The sequence below is a fragment of the Macrotis lagotis genome, chromosome 6, assembly GCF_037893015.1.
Source record: "Macrotis lagotis isolate mMagLag1 chromosome 6, bilby.v1.9.chrom.fasta, whole genome shotgun sequence".
In the NCBI taxonomy this organism is placed as follows: domain Eukaryota; kingdom Metazoa; phylum Chordata; class Mammalia; order Peramelemorphia; family Peramelidae; genus Macrotis; species Macrotis lagotis.
Genome location: NC_133663.1, coordinates 182,152,318 through 182,173,722, shown reverse-complemented (window position 1 = coordinate 182,173,722; position 21,405 = coordinate 182,152,318). Strand labels below are relative to the sequence as shown.

At 36.2% G+C, this 21,405-nt stretch overlaps 1 protein-coding gene across 11 annotated transcripts in view; it reads right to left on the bottom strand.

Moving 5' to 3' along the window:
- The window catches only part of ARHGEF7 (Rho guanine nucleotide exchange factor 7), a 314,501-nt gene that overhangs the window by 125,221 nt on the left and 167,875 nt on the right, over positions 1 to 21,405 (bottom strand). For 10 of the 11 annotated variants that reach the window (XM_074192051.1, XM_074192046.1, XM_074192042.1 and 7 more), the window contains one exon: positions 20,650 to 20,738. In XM_074192051.1, the coding sequence (XP_074048152.1) occupies positions 20,650 to 20,738 (89 nt within the window). Of the gene's footprint in view, positions 1 to 3,678; positions 5,771 to 20,649; positions 20,739 to 21,405 lie in introns of those variants that run through there. The other variant, XM_074192052.1, reaches the window with a different exon arrangement.

The window sequence follows — 21,405 nt, the reverse complement described above, 5'->3', positions numbered from 1 at the left end:
TTCTACTTTAAGATCAATTTGACAACTGATTGGATGATGTATTGGAGTGGGTAAATAACTGAGGCAGAAAAAGCAAGAGAAGATTGTTACAATAGTTGTCCATGCATGAGGTGACGAGAACCTACCCTAAGGATGATGGCAGGATGAGAGGGAGAAATGAGAAATTAAGAAGAAATGAGAGACTAATGAAAAAAACAAATGACAGTACTTGGCAACTGTGACTGAATGAGAGAATTGACAATACCAACGTTGTGAGCTGTGTGACTGGAAGTGTGGTGGTAACCCTCAAAATTAGAAAGAAGGGAAAGCTATTTTGACATGCTGATTTTAAGATGTTTATGGAATAGTCAGTAAACAGGGAGAGAATGAAGATTCTTAAGAGAGTCTGGATAACAAAAAGATCATCTCTTTGGAGAACATGGAATGAAATGAGATCACTTATGCCTTAGCAAGAAGGGTCTCTTCTGCACATGAGATGGGGTCAAGAATGAGAGAGTGGAAAAATATATATCTGAGTGGGGCAAGATAAATGACACAGCAAAAATTTCTGTGAAAGGTCTCGATTTTTTCAGTGAAGTATGTAGCAAAGTTCTCAGCTGAGAGGATAAGAAAGGGGTAGCCAAGGGAGGTTTGAGGAAGGATAGAAATGTTTGGGGAAAGCACATGGTGAATAGAGTGGCTAATCAATTAGAGAGGTGTTAACAGGACTACCTTGTCACAATGAGAACTCAATTGAAATTTTTTTCAACTGAATATAAATTCATAGAAGACTTAGTCAAAAGTTTCATGATTTTTTTTGGTACAGCTTTGTTGGACGAGAGTGATTCAAAACAAATTCAGAAAGACAAAACCAGCAATAACATAAAGAGGCAAGGAAGAAGAGAACAGTATAAAGACAAACTGATTCACCAAACGATAAAGAGACAGAAAGGAAAAGATTGTGGTCAGTGTAGGGGGTGATATCCTGGGCAAGAAATAATGAATATAAGAGATCACAGAAAGAACAAAAAGCAGGGGTAGGCTACAAAAGTTGGGGGTGGGACAGATGAAATGATAACAAATTATGATCATATAAATGGAATTTCAAAGTTCATGAGTATAAAAGAAGCATATTTTAGGGTGATAAAAAGATTATGATTTTGACCATCTCTGTGGGCTTCACAGGTAGAGGTAAAAATCATGGGAAAGGAATAAATTGAAGAACTAGGAGGTTAAGGTATCTGAGGCCATATCAATTATGTGTGTGGATATCTCCAAGTATGAAGACAGGAGTTACAAAAGAGAAAGACTTAAGCTCTAAATGCTAAAACTGTTGAGGAATCGAGAATGTCTTAGAGATCTTGTAGATAACAGTTACTATAATCCTGACTGGGTGATAAATTTGGACTGAGTGAACTTCAAAGAAGGAAAACCTACAGGCTGAGGTAGCAGAGGGAGAGCTTGCAAGTAGCAATGGGGAACAGGGAATACCTTTTCTTTTAGGCAAAAAGTAAACTTCTCAATTTGACATCTAAATTCCTTCACAGGATTTCTAGTCATATTATATGCATTAGATTATCTCCCTCCACTCATTCTGTGATACAACCAGACTGACCTATTTGCTACTCTATTCTTGTGGACTTCTCTCAATTTTCCCAAGTCTTTGCACTACCTGCCCTTATACTTGGAATGCAATTCTACTTTGTTTACCAGACTGCCTTCAAGATTCAGCTTAAATAACACCTTTTCCATGAAGCTTTTGCTAATCACCACCACCTATACCACACAGCTGCTCCCAAATTCCCTCCTAAAACTACATTATAGGGCTGCTAGGTGATGCAGTGGCTAGAGCACCGGCCCTGGAGTCAGGAGTACCTGAGTTCAAATTCAGCCTCAGACAATTAACTAGCTGTGGGCAAGCCACTTAACCCCATTGCTTTGCAAAAACTTAAAAAAAAAACCCATTACATTTATTTTGTATGTTATATTTACTTATTCATACTCTTTCATCAGACATCTCTGAAGGAAGAGTTGGCTACTGGCTTAATTTCTGCATCCCCCCTAGTTCTTAATAAAAGTTTACAAATTGACTGATTGAGCAATAAAAATGTGAACTTTCCATGCTAGGATCCAGAAAAGTAGTGGAAAAAAATATCTTAGCTATAAGTTAAAGAGATGTTGGCATAGTTCTACTGCCCTTAGTTTGACATGTCAGTTTGACAAGCTAGTTCAAAATACTACAGAGAAGGGATTAAACATACATACATAATGGCATTTTTGACTAGACAAAAACAAACCTCTATTTTGCTTGACTATTCACATTTGTTATCTGTATTTTTTCTTCTCCCTCACCTCTAGAGAGAAGAGAGGGAAGGAAAAGATGAAAAAAATGGCTGTTTTTAAAGTGACTTTTGTCTGTCTGAACTTCAATATCTCATTAAAGTCCCTTCTAGTTTTTAACTATATATATATTATATATATATATAATATATATATATTATATATATATATATATATATATGTAAAATTCTTTGTTCTTTCCACTCTGCCATCAGGTGCTAATCTCATCACCCAAAAAAGATTTCATAGGCAAATCTTCACTTTTCTAAACACCAGCAGATTTTTTTCATTTAAATATATGTGTAAAGAAACATGTATTACTTTATATTATATAACAGACATCAATACGATGTGATTTGTCAAAAGCACATTAACAAATATTACTTGGGTTATACAATTCACACTGTCTTTTGTATACTCTTTTTGGGTGGGTAGTACAGTTATAACAAGTATTCATGATAAAATGTAAACCTGCTTAAATATCTATTTAAAAAGCTGAATTTGGGGTTTCTTTTGCTGGTGATTTTGAATTCCTACCTGTCAAGATTTGTTCCCATTTATTTGTTGAGAGTCTGGATTCTAAACCTAAGATCATAAAATGTCTTCCTTCTGAGAAATACACATAAATATCACACTACAAGAGTAGTTCTTTAGCGAGGGATAGGGACCACAGCCTAATAGTACAGTAATTCTCTGAGTTGAGAGAAATTGTGAGCTAGGTGATTTATTTGCTTTCAAAATACCGAGAAAAGTTATCCAAGAATAATGAGATCTTAAAAGGGGGGCTTAATGTCTTAATTAGGAATTGACAAACATATTAAGGCTTCTTCTAATCTCAAAATAAAAATACAGAAGATGAACTAGCTTCTTAATGACAGATACTAGATGAACACACAAATAATACTAATTAGTTACAGAAAAACCACTGTCAGAAATTTCTCAAAAAAAGCAACTTAATGCAAAATTATGTTTTCTTCACAATATCATATGCAAGGGAAAGAAAACACAACTAGCTTTTAACACACAAAAGTTAAACAGTTCCCAATAAGAATGTGTTGTGAATACAATAATACCTGCCTACCCAAGGAAAATAACACTACCTTCATTGAGATCATTTTAACATCTAGTTAGCTACTACCCTTAAGCATTATTCTAAAATAATTATTACACTCAAGTTACTGTTTACTTATCCAAATAGAAAACACAGTTTTTAAAAAAATAATCAATGAGATCCAGTACATGCTGAGTCTAGCCTACAAAGTTCTCTATTTTGCAATTATCTGAAGTCCTTCCCCAACATTCTATACTTTAGCAACAGAAGCAGATTCTGTCGCTAATCTCATCACTGGGTCTAGGTACTCTAATGATCACCTTTTTTCCTTTTTCTGGTTTCAGCATGCTCCGGCTGCTGCAAGACCCCATGAGTCTTCACTTGAAGATTCAATGCCAGAGTTACATCATAATATGCTACTGATAAGACTGGGAGCCAAAAGAAATTATGTTTTGAAATGGCAGCCTTTCAAAATCTATGACTGTGATGAATGAAACAGAAAACTGAGCTCATCAAGTACAAGTTTTCCCTGAGTCACAAGGTGTGGAAAATCAAAGCTAGTTAACAATAGTGTCCCACAGAGAGCTCAATCAATTCCTTAAGACAATTCCTAAATTGTCAACCATAAAAGGCTGCATTAACCTACACAGTTTCATTTGCCTAGTAGCCAAACAGAAACTTATTATTTTGAGGAGGTCCCATTACAATGTATTTTTCAACTCCCAGAAAGTTCCCGTGTAAATCCCTCTTAAGGCATGGCTCAAAAAACTTGCTTCAGATCTAAAAGTAAGGCTTCAAATTTAGGAACCAGATAAATTTTTCACCTTTTAAGAAAAAAAAAAGCAAAAGGGGACACATATTAAATCAAGCAAAAAGATACACGTTCCCAGTTCCAGGTATAGTCAATTAAAATTATCAGAGATGCACTACAATCCCATCAACCTATGTAAAACAAGTATGTCAAAACTATTTCTTATTCGGGACACACACACACACACACACACACACACGCACACGTGCGCATGGATGCACACACACAAGCATGTGTACCTGGTTAAATATAAGTTTATAAGTAGTTACTATAAGGTAACAATGGTAGGAAGTAAGATTAAAAAGAGTCACTTATAGATAGTCCCATAAATTAAGGGAGCTTATTAGGGGAGCTGTAAACCAATTCATAACTAAAGAGTCCACAGGAGTCCCTGGAGTCTATCTTCTAAATTAAATCAGGCCATACCCTAGTGCTAAATTGGGGAAGTAGGACAACCTAAGTGGAAGGGCCTGCTCCCTGCCTTTGGTTGAGAAGCCCCAGAGAAGCTCAAGACATGCAGTGAGTCCAGCAGACCATCAGTAAAGCATTAGAAGAGTAAAATAAAGAAGATACTGCCAATAACTCTGAGATGAGTGGATATATTCATGTACCACGGCAAGAATTAGTTGGTTCTCTCCCACTAAAACCCTTCAAAAGGAAGAGCCCTTGACTCCCACTCCCCAGCTCCTCCACTGCCACAAGTCCATGTGTCCTGGCACTCCCAATTCTGATGCAGTCACATGATTCTCTGGACTTCTCCCTCTTCCCATTCTCTTCCATCTGTTCACTATCTGCATCATTTGCAACAGTATTCTCTGCCTTATTAAAGTGTGATTGAAGTATTATTTCCCACTTGCTGCCACTAGTGAGTAGCCAAAAAACAGAACTGCCAACTCCACCTCAACCCAGAGGGATTCCCTGGTGTTGAGTTTCCCCATTAGTAAATTGGGAGCATAAGGACTCAGATAATACATTATTCATAATCTAACCTACTCCTGAATAAGTAAAGCACAATGAATTCTTGGATAGAAAGCAATGGTGAACCTCAAGTCTCCTTCCCCCCCCTTTTTCCTGGGTCACAATATATTAATTAATAATTCCAAATATTAACTGACAGTTCCACAAGTAAACATAGCTGCTAGTGACCCTTTCTCAGAAGTTAACTATTCTTTTTCCTACCCCTTACAGTGTCCACAGGGTACAATTAGGCACAATTTGGCAGTGAAGTTTGTGTAGCCCCCAGAGTGTATTTCCACTATTATTCACATCAATGGACATAATCTGAAGCTAGACTTTTTTTTTTAAGGTTTTTGCAAGGCAAACAGGGTTAAGTGGCTTGCCCAAGACCACACAGCTAGGTCTGTGTCTGAGACCGGATTTGAGCCCAGGTACTCCTGACTCTAGGGCCAGTGCTTTATCCACTACACCACCTAGCCGCCCCTAGACTTCTTTTCAATATAAAAATGAGAAGGAAGTATACTTTTATATTCTGGAGAAGGATTGGGGCAAAAATGCTAAGTACAAAAGTATGTGTCACACATTATTATTTTTAAATATATTTATTAACATTTAACACATTAGTTTTTCTTAAGTATTACACCTAAAGAAGAAATTGAAAAATGAGAAGTAACTTGAAAAATAATGGTTTTCTTGCTTTAATTAAAATCAACTTCTATAGGTGTTTTTTCATTTTGGGGGAGGAGTACCAAGAATGTATACACTAGATGTCTTCCTTACCCCCCGCCAGATCCAGTTAGATACAAAGTCCCAAGACTGAATTTCTAGTCCAACCCTTCTTTTTTTACTGATAAGGAAAGTGAAGTCCAGAATTCCTCCCCCCCAAAATCACACAGATCTAAAGAACAGAAATCAGGATTTGCTTTTTACCTCCAGTATTTCATATTTCCATCCCTTTTGTGACCAATCTCATTCAACCTACCTAATTCACACCCTTATTACAGCTTATTTGTCTTTATACAATAATCTTTTTTTCTTACCCTCTTTCACTCCCTTCAATCTAGACTACTTAACATTAAAACATCATCCCCATGTTAAGTTCCAATTATATCAACTGCTTCATCATTAACCTTTACATTTTCCAAGCAATCTCCAGAAACGCTTGGTAAATCAAGGCCTTTCTACTACTTACTCCAAACTACTTTTTTAAATCCTATCTCAAAATTATTTCTTATACTTGTTAGACTAACTGACATTATATGTCCTCCATTTGAAAAAATTCTATCTATGATCCTATCAGTTTGAATCTACATATTATTGCCAGACAGAAAAGTGGAAGAAAAGCAATCACCAGATAGACACAAATGGGAAGAAATATCAGATCAGCAGAGAACATAACAGAAAATATTCTACAGAAGAACACAACACAGACTTGATTAATATGAATTGGGATGGGGGGAAACAGGGACACAGAGTAGTACGATAATTAAAGAGCTATATTGATCCCTGGGAAAAATAATCAGAAAGGGAAAAGAATTGTTTTGAAGGACAATCCATCATATTATAATCATTTGATGGAAACAATTCCTTAAGAGAATTCTCTTTGCTCTAAATGTACGCTCATCAAAAATACTTCAGTTAGATTACAACTTTATAACTTTGATGGTATACTAGATTAATAGTATCAAACTCAAATCAAAATAGATCTCTAGGGTTCCCTACAGGCTACATATTTAATTAGAAAGCTACAAATTAATACTACCTATGTTTTATTTTTATTTATTTTTTTTAACATTTCCTAATTACATTTTAATACTATTTCTGTACTGGATAACATAATTTCAGAAACACCAAAGTCCTAGTTAGAAGTACTGGAATTGAAAGGAAATGGGTAGCACCACAAGTAAGGGAGCGAAGACGATTGGAAATAGTATAGGTTTAAAAGAAGAATCAACAATGAGAAGGACTGATATTTCAAAATATACTTGGGGCTAGGGTCAGCAATACAGACATACAAATTGGCGATGGACATAACAAGTCTCCAAAGACTGGGTGTGTGTCACTCCTTCCTGTTGGTTTATCATCTAAAAGGCTGTGCTTTGATGTCTGAAGAACAGAGTGAAAATGAAAAAATACGGTATTTCCCTAGCATATACAATTTAATGATGAAAAGCTATATTATTATTTTATTTTAAAAGTATATACCTAGGGGTGGCTAGGTGGCATAGTGGATAAAGCACTGGCCCTGGAGTCAGGAGTACCTGGGTTCAAATCTGGTCTCAGACACTTAATAATTACCTAGCTCTGTGGCCTTGGGCAAGCCACTTAACCCCATTTTCATTGCAAAATACTAAAAAAAAAAAGGTATATACCTAAAAAAAGTACATACCTTATCTATTTCTGATTCAAGTCAGCTTCCAAACTTTGTTTATCAACATACAATATTTATAAGATAGAGAAAATAGAAGATTATAACTTGCCATTCCATAACACTTAGAGAATGAAAAGAGGAAGACGATTTATTTTTCTCCTAAGTACTGTACCATACTGACATAATATTAGGCTGTTCGGTAAAAATTGCACATTCAAATTACAGCATACCATTGGGTAAGAGAGGTTATAAGGACTCAGGTTCTATTAAGGTCACAGTTAGGAAAAATTTTCTTTTATGAAGTACCACCAAATTGCCCCTTCATTCTATCCTTCCCCTCCCATCAACAGATAAATATCCTACTTACCTGAAAAAGTTCATTTATGTGAGTTTTATTTCTTCTCCTGACATATCTGTCACAACATACCTTTGATTTCTGATGTAAGACATGTCTAGGGCATTCAGCAACTTTTACAGGAATGATAAAATTCTAAAATTACAAGGTAATAATTCATGAATGCTCTAGAGAGTTTCAGAATATACCTATTCCCTCCTGAGTAAAAATGTCATCCTCAGATACAGATCACAGGACACATTCATTCATCCACCACTGAATCATCTTTTTGAAAACAAAATAGTGGAGCAAGTATTAAACTGAACCCTACCCCCAGAGCTCTGCACATTATAAAGGCACTTTTGGCCCTAATAAAGTCATTCGTGGTGACTTGGGTGGAAACAACAACTAGTCAATTTAAGTTGTAAATTGTAGGACAATGAAAGTATTATTATTTCTTACTTTTAAAATGTTCTTACAGTCATTCCCTTTCTTCCTGCCACTAGACTAGCCAAATTCTGACTTAGATTATTGCTTAACTGGCTTCCCCTTTTCCAATCTCTCCTGATTCCAATTCATTCTGCACAAACTAATCTTTCTGAGCCACTGTCTGAGCATTTAACTCAATTTGATTTAACTAACTTGGGGGGGGGGGGGGAGTTGCAAGGCAATGGGGTAAATGACTTGCCCAAGGTCACACAGCTAGGTAATTAATAAGTGTCTGGGGCCACATTTAAACTCAGGTCCTCCTGACTCCAGGGCTGGTGCTCTATTCACATGCCACCTTAGCTGCCCCCTAACTAATATTTTAACTACCTCACTTGGTACTAAGCATGAGCAATTCAAAAACAAAAGCCTTCTAGTCCCTAGCCATTAAGGAGTCTACATTATCTTAAAGGATAAGACAAACTGAAATAAATACAAAATACACACAAACTAATAGTGAATAGCTAACATTTCTATAAGGATCTATGTTGTATCAGGGACTGAGTTGAGTATTTTACAATTATAATCTCATTTGATCCTCACAACAACCTTGGGAGGAAGGTGCTGTTATTATCCCCATTTTACAGAGAAGGAAACTGAGGCAGGGGTGAAATAACCTGCCTATACCTAGCAAGTGTTGGAGGCCAGATCTGAACTCAGGCATTTTTCCACTGTTTGAAAGACCTTAATGTGGTAGCTTAACTATGTTTTGAATAAAACTAGGGATTTTATAAAGCAGAATTAAGAAGTTTATTACAGACATAGAGAAGCACTCCTGCTGGAAGGAAGGGAAGTGTCAAAACTAAAGCTAACATAAGACAAGAAAAACAATCTCAGGGTATAAGCATAGGAAAGAGGAAACATCTTATAGGTGGCATGCTAGTTTGCTTAAAGAACCCTAGAGAGCAAAATAAAAATTAATTGAAACAATAACTTGGGAAAAGTTGAAGGATAAAAAATAAATCTTTCTAAAGCATCAGAACTACATATTATGACAAAACAATGAATCAGAAGGAGAAATTCCATTTAAAATAACCACAGAACATATAAAATAAAAAGGGAATCACCCATCAAAATATATATAGGAGCTTTATGAGTCTAACTTACAATCATTTGTTTATGATAAAAAAAAAGTAGACCTAAATAAATGGAGACATTTGAATTGTTCATGGTAGGTTGATATATAAAAATATATATGATACATAAAAATGATATTAATACCTAAATTAATTTCCTTATTCAATGTTTTAATCAAACTACCAAAATATTAACTGGATAGAGCTAGGAGGAAAAAAAATTAAAATGTACCCAAAGGAACAAAAAAGGTAAGAATGCTGAGAAATCATGAGGAATGGTGGGTGGGGGTAGGAAACGAGTATAAAAAGGGACCTAAATAGTACCAGATCTCAAATTACACTACAAAGCAATAATCATCAAAAACAATTTGGTAAAAAAAAAAAACAATTTGGTAAAGGATTTAAAAAAAGATTAATCAAAGCAACATATAAAGTAAACAAAAAACAGAAGCAAAAACCAGTAGCCTAGCGTTTGATAAATCCAAAGATCCCAGCTACTGGAGTGAAGTACTGACAATTCAATAAAAACTGCTAGGGAAAACTGGAAATCCACTTGACAGAATATAGGTAAAAATCAAAATCTCTTATCACATATACAAATAAATTCCAAAGAGATATATAACAATTATAAAAAGTTAGAAAAAATAAAATAAGAAATTCTAGAGTGGACTATAGGGATTAAGAGGTTACTGATAGAACTGTGAATTAGTACAATTATTCTAGAAAGTAATTTGAAACTAAACCCAAAAATTCACTAATCTGTGCATACCCATTGACCCAGTAATATCACTATTAAGTCTATACTCCAAAGAAATAAAAGAGGAAAATGACACATATGTACAAAAAAAAACCTGTAGCTCTTTTTGGACTGGCAATTAAAGGAGTACCCATCAACTAGGAAAAGAATGAACAAATCATTTGTAACTATAATAGGATATAATTCTACTGTAAAAAATGACAGAAGAAGATTCATAGAAACCTGAAAATTTGTATGAACTGAGGCAGAATGAGGGGAATCCAGAGAGCAATTATAAAGAAAAACAACTTTAAAACACTTAAAAACTGATCAAATATTAACGAATGTGTGATCCAGCTCTTGAGCAGTAATGAATTTAAGCCAGAGAAAATATAAATTTTCATGCAACAACCAATGTGGGAAACTTTTTGCTTGATATATATGTTAAAAGGATTTTGTTTCATTGGTTGTTTTTCCAACAGGACTGGGATGATAGGAAGAAAAGGAGGTTAGAATAGCACTACATAACAGATTTGCAATTTCCTGTTTATTACTCTCCTGTTTTTGAAAGTATATGGAATTGATATTTTTTGTTCAGTTTTTTTTAAAAAAAGAAAGAGTAAAAGACAAACCAGGAACAGCCATTACTATAGTTCTGATTGTCATCAATTCTCATTTAATTAAAAGACTACTAATTAGAGTCTCCTCTTTATTCCTTAAACCTTCCCCAATCAGGCTCCTGGTCTGGCTTGGTCCTCTCCAACCACCTCCATATCATTTAGGGTTTTCCCCCTGCTGCCTTTAGGACTTGTCCTTCAGAACTCCAGATTGGTGAGTTTTCATAACTAGTCCGGCACAGACTCACTTTACTGACTGATGCTCTCCTGCTCATGTTTATGCCATGACTTCTTGGTTGCAAACTTTTTCTGAGGTCCTGTTTTCTCCTGATTGACAAGAATTCTCAGGAACTAGGTTGCCCTGCTCACTGCCTGCTCCTCTACAAGTCACCTTTGGGCAGTAATCAAATCAACATTCGAATTACTCAAATAAGGTATTTTAATCAACTGCCCTGTAGCTCCACTCAGCATTCCATGATTTTTCTAGTCCAAACCACCCTTTCTGGACCATTATTCCTTTAAATATGTTGCTTTCCTTTACAGAAATTCTTTGAAGTGAGGGACTTTATTTTTAATATTTTTTAAATTTATATTCTAGTTCCTTAGAACTGTACCTGCAACACACAAAGCACTTAGCATATATCATTCATTCATTCTATCCTTCACACAGTTGCCAAAATGGTCCTACTTGGATATGGATCCTATCTCACTCCACTTTTCACCAAACCCAAGTGACTTCCCATCACTTCTAGAATAAAATGCACAATCCTTGGTTCAACTTTTAAAGTCTCTCACCAATCAGCCCTGCCTCCTTCCAACCTCCCTGGAAATGCCTCTGTTCCCCATCTCCCCATTCCCTCTCTTTCCTTCTACCTCAGAGAATTCCTCTCTTTCTTCAAGATGCACCTCAAGAGCCACATTTCTCATGAAGCTTCTCCTGATACCTCAACTATTACAGTCCTGCTTTCCTAGTGCACCTTATATTTCTTGGTACTTACTTCCCTTAATATTAATTCTTTTCTTTTTTATATGAAACTGGGACAATGCTTGAGATAAAGAAATCATTTAACAAAGGATTGCTGATTAATTCCACAGCTATAAACTTGGTTGACTAGAAGCTTGGCAGGGCATTCAACACAGATAAATATAATGAGGGAGACAGAGTGGTGAAATGTGAGGAACTGTTTGGATGTGATATGTTTGGGATGCTTGGACCATCCAGGAAGAATTGCTCAGCAGGCACCTGGTGATGCTATACTCAGGAGAGAGCTAAGGAATGGCTGAATCATCTAAATAAAGTCATGAGAACTGCTGAGATATCCAAGAGAGAAAGTTTAGAATAAGAAAATAAGTGAGCCAGTCAAGAGTCTTCAGAGTTCCACAATACAGAAAACAGAAAAAAGAAAGGTCACAATGATGGGAGAAGCAGTAGAAAACAAAGTCAAAGAAATCAAGTGGAGAAGAAGAAAGTGGTCAACAGTCAAAAGTTGAAGAAAGTCCTGAGAAAACAGTTCAAAGATCTGTGGGCACCCTTAGTTTCAGTTATTTTATTTTATACCAGGGACCACTAAATCATCCTCTGAGGGTGAAATCAAGACCAGCTGTCTCTTTCTTGCATTGCCCACAATTAAGAAAAGATCTTACATTTTACATAATGCAAAACTTCATTTTAAAGTGTAAAAATCATTCTGAGTTTGTAGATAAAATAGACAGTTGGCCAAATTTGACCTAGTACTCACATTTTGTTGATAGTGTCTATGCCCTTCTCCCCACTATCTTTCAGAGAAAACCTAAACTCTTTATTCTGGTATTCAAAGTCCTATAAAATCTAGGATCAATCTATCTATCTAAATATATCTCTTACTTCTAGGTAATACGTAGCCACCATTCCATCTAACCTACACCTTCTTGTTCCCTGAATATATTATGCTTATTTCCAATGCCACATTTTTGTTCATGCAAAATGTTCTTTGGGACCATTGTATTGTATCGTTCTTGTGTTGAGTATGTAAACCTTGTCTCTCACCAAAATTAGGAGTTCTCTAAGAGACAGGAACTATGTCATATTTATAATTACAGATCTTCAAATGGAAATTACATCAAAAGAGATCACACTTCTATGTCCTTCAAGAAGGTCTAGAATTATCCCCATTTAACAAATGAGTCAATCAAGAAAGAATTACAAGACTTGCTAAATTTATGCAAATAGCAGAATGTCTTGCTCCTAGTATGAGGTAACCTCCACCACTTTGATTATCTACAGGAGGGATGGGGAACATTTTTTTCTGCCAAAAGACATTAGGATATTTGTATCATTCGTGGACAATAAAAAATTATCAACTTAAAAATTAGCCTGAGGGTCGGCTAGGTGGCACAGTGGATAGAGCACCAGCCCTGGAACCAGGAGTACCTGAGTTCAAAACAGGCCTCAGATACTTGATAATTACCTAGCTGTGTGGTCTTGGGCAAACGACTTAATCCCAATGCCTTACAAAAAAAAAAAGCCAAACAAACCTAAAAAATAATTAGCTTGATATATTTGGTCAAACATTTTAATTAAATCATTCCTAAAAATTCCTAGATTTATTGAATTGAATTTCAAGTCCCATTTGCACTTGCCTTGGCAACACCTGATCTAGAGCCTTGGATAGTCCTAATTATATAATAAGCAAACAACACTTGATGAAATGACTTTAGAAAAAAAATGTCACATCAATTATGTACTCCACAGGTAAGAGAATCCAGGATGTGTAATGACCAAGAAATATTTCAGCCAGCATCATCCCATCTCTGAATACCAAAGAAAATAATCCAAAAACTAATATCTGGTGTAAATATCTGGTCTGAGAACATCAGAAAAGAAATAAAAATCAAATTAAACCCCACAAAGTTTATGCTTGGGCCATGTCCATTAAAATACTAGGAAGAAAAATATTTTTATATTTAGTCCCACTGAAATAGCTCAGAAATCAGATAAAGTATAACAAAGGGTAAAATAATAATGAAGTAACAGAGATGGCAGTAGGCACACTGGTTTAACCCCACTAGCAAGGTTGAGGTTTCTGGCTACAAGCAAGAACTTGTAATTAGAAATTTCAAGTTAAAGTCATACTGCCATAATATGCAGACTAACTGAATTTTTTTTTAATAAATCTTAACACATGGCATAGAGTTCTGCCACAGTGACAGCCAAGAAATAAACCTTCTACTTTCTGCTACATAATAAGCTACTAATAGTTAAAAACTCCTATAACTACATCTTTGCCAATTACAATTGTTGGAAACAGATTTGAGGACAGAAAGAAGTGAGATAGCATATCTCATATATGTGTATACACACCTCTCCCCCGCCCCTACTTAGTTTAGTACCTGTGATTTCATTAATATAGGGTACAAGAAATACATAAACTCTCTACCAAAGCAGATGATAGTACAATTTACAATCTTAGTTGCCCAGGTTACTGAGAGGTCAAACAACTTGCCTAAAATGACGCCACCAATATATGACAGAGGCAGGACTTCTTGACTCCAAGGCTGACTTTCTACTACAATCATGCTGTTCATTACCAGTATCCAAAGCTGATGCAGGCATCAGAGGTTCTGAGACAAAAACTGCTAGTAATGAAATCTACCTCAACTTAACAGAAAATCTTTTTTTCCCCAATTATTTAATAGCAAGGTATTGAAATGTAAGACAATAGTTTTTAGCTACCAAGAGCTAGAAGAAATAGGATAAAGCATGGTATAATGGTTTTGAAGTAAATAGATTCAGAAGATCTAGTTCTCAGATACAACTCTACCATAAACTAATTTCACCTAATCATTTCCCTTCTTGAGCCTCATTTTTCTCATCTGTAAAATGGGAAGATTACATTAGATGATCTCTCACTTTTTGCATTGCTATATCTTTAATTGAGATTGCATTTATTTAAACTCTAGGGAATAGAAAAGTAGTAAAGGGTTCCAAGCTTGGACACAATCTCTAACCACAAATAAGAATTAGCTTAATTAATTCCCACTTTGGATCCCTATAGCAATTACCATCTGTATAATTTATTTGGCAAATATTGATGTACATCTCTTATTACTATTTCCTTGAACTATTCCTTAAATGTTTTATTGCTATTTATATTGTCATGTGAATTATCCTGTCTCTAGAACTGTATGTAAGCTTCGTGAGAATAAACAATGTTACACTATGTAAAAAAAAAAAAATCAAAGGAGTTTAAACAGAAGTTATTAAATATCATGTAGTCTGAGGAAAACTGAGTCCCAGACAAATTTAAAGTACTCTGTCAAAGCTCACAAAAGTAACCAGAAAACAGCAGGGGTAGAAGAATTAAGAGTTTCAGACTCAAATTCAGGGCTCTTCCCAAAATGTACCTTTCCCGGATTTCCTGAAGAGCTAGTCATGGAATTACCAAGATAATTATATTTCTAGGTGGAATTTTTTTGTTCTAACTGTACTAAGGTTTAGTCTTTACACTTTAACACAAATTGTCCAATGCTAGACATAATTACCCTCTCATCTTCCAACCCAAGGAAGTTAAAGGATGAAAGAAACATCCCACATCTACCAAAGTATTTGTAGCAGCACTTTGAGTAGCAAGAATTATGAAATTGCAAAGAACTTGAAACTAAAGAAATTACTGTTTGGGGTACAGCTCAAGAAACTGTATTGCTTGAATGCTATATAATAGGGGAATTCCACAAGAAATAATGATTATGAAGAATTCAAAGAAGTATGGGGAGGAATAGCATCAAATGAGCAAACATGGTTCAAGCACTACCTTCCACACAAAGTCTTGCCTGATCTTGAATGTTAGGCTCTCCCTTTCCTAACTACCTTGAGTTTATTCTCTATTTACCTCATCTGCAATCTACCATCCCTTCAATATTCTGTATCTTGGACAGCCTGACTAGCAGGCTAACAACATACAGGGCCCTTCATTATACCCAATCCCACCAATCGATCTTAACAAAGTATTGATTAAGTACTTGTATGCTAAGCACTGGATCAAAGGAGGGAGAAACAAGTCGGGGCAACAGTGTACATAACAAACACATACATACAACATTTATACACTTATGTACACATATAGCATAAATTCAAAACTAATAAACGAAAATACATACAAATTTGTTAAATACAAATAAGTCTGGGAAAGAAGGAAGGCATTGGCAGTTCAGGAAATTGGAAACGGTTTGTTCAGAAGGTGTCTAACTTGCCTATTAAAGAAAAAGGACGGGGGCGGCTAGGTGGCGCAGTGGATGAAGCACCAGCCCTGGAGTCAGGAGTACCTGGGTTCAAATCCGACCTCAGGCACTTAATAATTACCTAGCTGTGTGGCCTTGGGCAAGCCACTTAACCCCATTGCCTTGCAAAATCTTTAAAAAAAAAAAAAAAGGACTTTATTAGGTGGAAGTAAGGAGGGAGTACAAGCATGATGTGGATATATGACCAGTACAAAGACATGGAAAAAGATGTACTATTGTATATGAGAAGCACAGACAAGTCCCATTTGACTAGATTATGGGAGAATTCAATAGTAATGGAAAGATACTTTGAGGCCAGGCCAGATAGGGATTTAAAAGTTAAAGAGCTTACATTATTTCCTAGAAATAAAAAGAAACCAATGAAATTGGTTGTCCTGAGAAGTTAAAAGGTCTGATCTTTATTTAAAGCTGCAGAGTATTGAATGCACTGGGATAGGGGTACACTGGAGGCAGGGAGTCCAATAAGAAGGTTGTTGCACTAATACAGATAAAAACTGATGAAGGTCCAAACTAAGGTAGGAGCTATGTGAATAGAGAGAAAGATATACATACAAAAGATAGTGTGGATGCAGAAATTGCAAGACATAGCAACTGTTTAGAGAAGTGGAGTAAGAGAAAGCAAGGAATCCAGGACAATGCAGGTGTTATGAAACAGAATTAATAGAAGGAATATGCCTTTGGGAAAAAAAAGGTAAGATGGAGGAAGAGGGTGGGTTTTGGGAGGAAAAAATGAGCTTGGTGTAAGGAAAGTTGAATTTAACTCTAGAATATCCAGTAGAATTGTTCAATAAGCAATGAGTGACCTGGGTCTGAAGCTCAGGGGAGAGACTGGAACTGGGGAGTTATCTGCAAAGAGAAGATCATCAAACTCACAGAAGCTAAAGAGATTTCTAAAAAGTATAAAGAGAAGAAGACCCAACACTGAATTTTCTAAACACCTCCAACTGGAAGCATCATATATGATGAGATATCAAAAGAGACTGAAAAAGAACAAACCAATAGGGAGGCAGAAGAAAACCAGGAGAGGACTGTCAATAAACCCCAGGGAAGAAAGAACAATCAACAGATCAGTCAAGAGGGATCTGGACTCAGAAAAGATCATCAGATCTGACAGAAGATTATTGAGAATTCTCAAGTGAGCAATTTCAGTTGAGGAATGAGGTCAGAAGTCAATCTGCAAGAGGCTAAAAGAGTCAGTGAAGGAGAATAAATGGAAGCATGAGCATAGATGACTTCTTCAGAAATTTTGACTGAGAAAAGTAGGAAAGATAGAAGACAGCAGTACAAGAGGAGAATGATGGAAAAGAGGATCCAGGTGGACTCTAAGTGACCCTCCCAATTATATGATATGCTAAATTTCTCTATTCCACGAATACTGATGGCAAACAGTCAAGGATGGCATTAAGAGGCAAATTATCTTTGGGAATTCTCCTTTTCACTTTGTACCACAGTTCAAGCAACACCCCAAACAAAAGCTCCTTGAAAGCAAGAATTATTTTATTCCCAGAGTCTAGCATAGTGCTTGGCACGTGATAAACATTTGCTGAATGACTAAAAGGCAAAAAAAATTATCTGGGAGCTGTTGCCAACAGCTGCCAGCTTCAGAAAATCATGTCAAAGAGTTGAAAAGAAGACACTCCTTTTCTTCCTTATAATTATTTCTTATCTCACCTGCCACAGAACCAATTTAAAACTTCTCCTTCCTTTTCAAGTACCCCAGTCCCTTCTCTCTCTCTCTCTCTCTCTCTCTCTCTCTCTCTCTCTCTCTCTCTCTCTCTCTCTCTCTCTCTCTCTCTCAGCTGAGGACCTTATTTCTTAACTTACCTCCCCCCCCCCAAAATGTAGGCCATTCCCCAGGAGTCTTTTCTTCTCCCTCTCTGCAACCCCATATCCCTGACACCATTTCCCATTCATGGCTTCCTTCAAGACTCAGCTAAAATACCACCTTCTGTAAGAGGTCTTTCCTTCTTTTTCCTTAATGCCAAAGGCAAAGCATAAAGCTCCTCCCCAAATCTCCACTTACAGGAGGTCCTGAAGGCTAGTCAACTCTTCCTTTCCCATCAGTGGCACTGCTTGGTTTGACTCTATCATCCCTGTGCTCTAGATATCCTCCTTCCACAAATTCCCTTTCAGCTTTAGTTTGAATGTGGTCTTCCCCCTTATATTATAAGGTCCTCAAGGGCAGGGATTTTCCTTTCTTTAAAATTCACGTCCCTGGTGGAAGCCAGCAGGTCTTCAGTCAGTGTTTACTGTACAAATCTATCTGTGTGTGGGGTCTCTCCGTCATACTGTGAGCTCCTCCTAATATCAGAGAACGCTTGCTGGCTGACTCCTGCTTTCCCTCAGACTTCGGTGAGGAGGTGGCATTCTCCTTGCCAAGGCCCTGCATGTACACTGAATCTAATCTCTAGTCTCCTCAAGTTCAGGCTTTCTTCTTTCCTCTCCTGCCCTTTTCCTCTTTAACCAATCCCTACAATTGGAACCTTCCTGACTTTCTGAGTCTCCCCCTCAGGGAATGTCTCACTAAATCTGACCTCACTTCTTTAGTCAAACTCCTTGAAAAATGTATCTATAGTCAATCCCTCTACTCCCTCACTTTTCAGGCCAGGCAAATGAGATTGAGAGTGGTTAAATTCTTTCCCTAAAGTCGCAAAAGTTTTAAATAGCAGAGTCAAGGTTCTAAAATCTCAGGTTCTATTTTTTCAGATACAAAAATTACTGCAAATCAGTGCTTTCTCAATTACTCTGAAAAGAATTAGATAAACCCTTAAGAGTTAACATTTATAATGCAAAACTTGCTTGCCTAAATAATCATTTATTGCAAGAAGTGTAAAAACTAAAGGGTCATTGATTATGCTAAAGTAGTTTACACAGCTATCTAATTTTGCAGATTCTAAAGAGAGGCAGTAGGGCTGATAAAGACCTGATCTCTGCCTTAAAAGAAGTGGAGTAGACCTCAGAGCTGATACCAGTACAGACCACTGGTCAGAGCTAGGAAAAAAGATATCACTTAGAACTTGCACTCCTTTGATTTAAATGGAGCTGCCATCTGCAGACAGGACAAGTGGATTGAAGAGGCCAAGCTCTAGTCTCTACTTTTCCTGCAATGACATCAATTGTCTGAGAGGTAGAAACTCTCAGACTTCAGCCCAAGCAGCCCATCTGGAAAAACTGCAGATTCCAGACCTCAAATGTCTGCTTATAAATTGCTTTGGCTACTAGCAGTGAAGTAGCACCAACACAGGAGAATTGGTGAAGCCCCAAAGAGGATAGCAGTCATCAGAAACAGTCCACCAGTGAATTATCATACAGACTGAATTTGCAGATGACATTAAGACACACAATCTGGAGTTGGGAGTGGCCTAGGGCATATATATTCAATAGTCATGTATGTCTTCCTATAGTTTTGTAAGGGTGTGTCCATGCTGCTCCAGATTCACTGTATATGTACTGTTAAGAGACTGCCTCCCATCTGACTCTCATGGAGGTCTTGGGAAGAAGAGAAAATCAGTTTGGCTGGCTTCTTGGAACCTTACATATATTGGAAAAAAAAATTTCCCCTGTCATTCAAAAAATAAAGACTGCATCCCATCTTTATGAGTGAAATGTTATGTTACAACTACTTTTTTTTTTTTGCATTCTATTTAGCAAATGTTTCTAATTAAGAGTTACCTGTTTCATCATGGCTGATTTATTATATAGAGAGCATACCAGCAGGGTTCAGAAATAATAGATGTGTATTTTTCCTCACAGGTCTAGCGCTATAACTCAGAATAATTTGTAGCAATCATGGTCACATACTGTGGAAACCCCCAAATCTGTCAGTCAGACCTAGGGAGGGGGAGCAGCTCAGGCTGAGAAAATAGGGGGACAGTCCCAAATCTCTGAGCTACACCAGTAAGATGTCCTTTCCTGGCTGAAAATTTCAGGTTTTTCTGATACTGTTCAGTGCTAACCATGTTCTGTACCTCCAAACTCATTTTTTATTCTGAGACATAAAGTGGAATAGTCCAAATATGTAGTCCAAATATGTCTATGGTTTCTTTTATTTAGTAGTCTCAAATCATCCCTCAAGCTCCTTTTCACAATGAAGTCACTAGATAACAAGGTATACTTTGATTTCATTGAGAGAATCTTGTCAAGTTCTATATAGAATTTTTCTACTTCTACATCATTTGCAAAAAATATTGGTGGTCTTTTTAAGTTCATCATGAGCTAAGCTTCTGGGACAAAATGAAACCAAAGCTACCATCTATTTTCTCATCTCTCTAAAGAGAACCTCCAATTATATTTTTTAGAAATTTCTTTAGTTAGACTATCAATATGAATATGTAAAGTTACTAATCAAAGAACACAAATCTCACAAGCAGGCATAAATACACATAGGATATTATAGTAAAGGGGTGAACTCCTGTTTTAAGTAGTTCTACCATCACAATTCATCTATTACAAGTTTCAATTATAACTCAAAGAAGTACTTAAAGGAACATGTAAAACAAACAATTTTAAGATATAAAATGGTCCAGAAATAAACAATATGATCTATCCTAAGGATACGTACAATTTCAAATTTTAATTTTGAATATATTAAAAATATTTAAATAGATTACTCACCACATTGTAATAGCTTTTGTTAATTGCAGATGTATCAAATCCTTTAGGAGGGCTCTTCAATGCTCCTGACTTGGGGGATACTGGTTTTTCTGAAATAACAATGGTATGAAATTTTACTGCTCAAATTTCCTAATAATAATATCATGGCAGGAAAATAAAATAACATTCCTTTATTCAGAAATAACCTACCTGACAACCACAACCATCCAGCATATAGGCTTTAACAAGGAATCAGCAAAGCATCCTATAATTCTTCATATTATATTTAGATATGAGAGTAAAAAAAATTTTAAGGAGCTTTTCATATAGCCCAAGTGCTACCCCTGGCATCCCTGGAAGAGGAAGCCAAGTTAAATAATGGGAAAAGCATCAAATGTGGAATTACATGAGCTAAATTCAAATTCAACTACTGTATTTTCCAAATCTTTATAAACCTTAATTATACTTTCTGAAACTCAGTCTACTGATAAAATTGAAAGCTCTAGACTAGCAGTCCTCTAAGGTTCCTTCCAAAGCTAAATCTTTAATACCAGAGAAAGGTCACTGGACACACTAAATAGATTCTCTGTGGAGGGTGTGAATAAGCAAAGAAGGATGAGAAGACATGGATAGGGTACAATCTCTCTTACTAGAGGGAATACATACATCAAAAAGCTCACAAATCTCTTGAAGTAGTAATGTTGAAAAAAAGAGAACAAAATGGAAGACTAGGCATTTTCTCAAGGCCCCATTAGGTCTCCAAAGAAGGCCAACTTG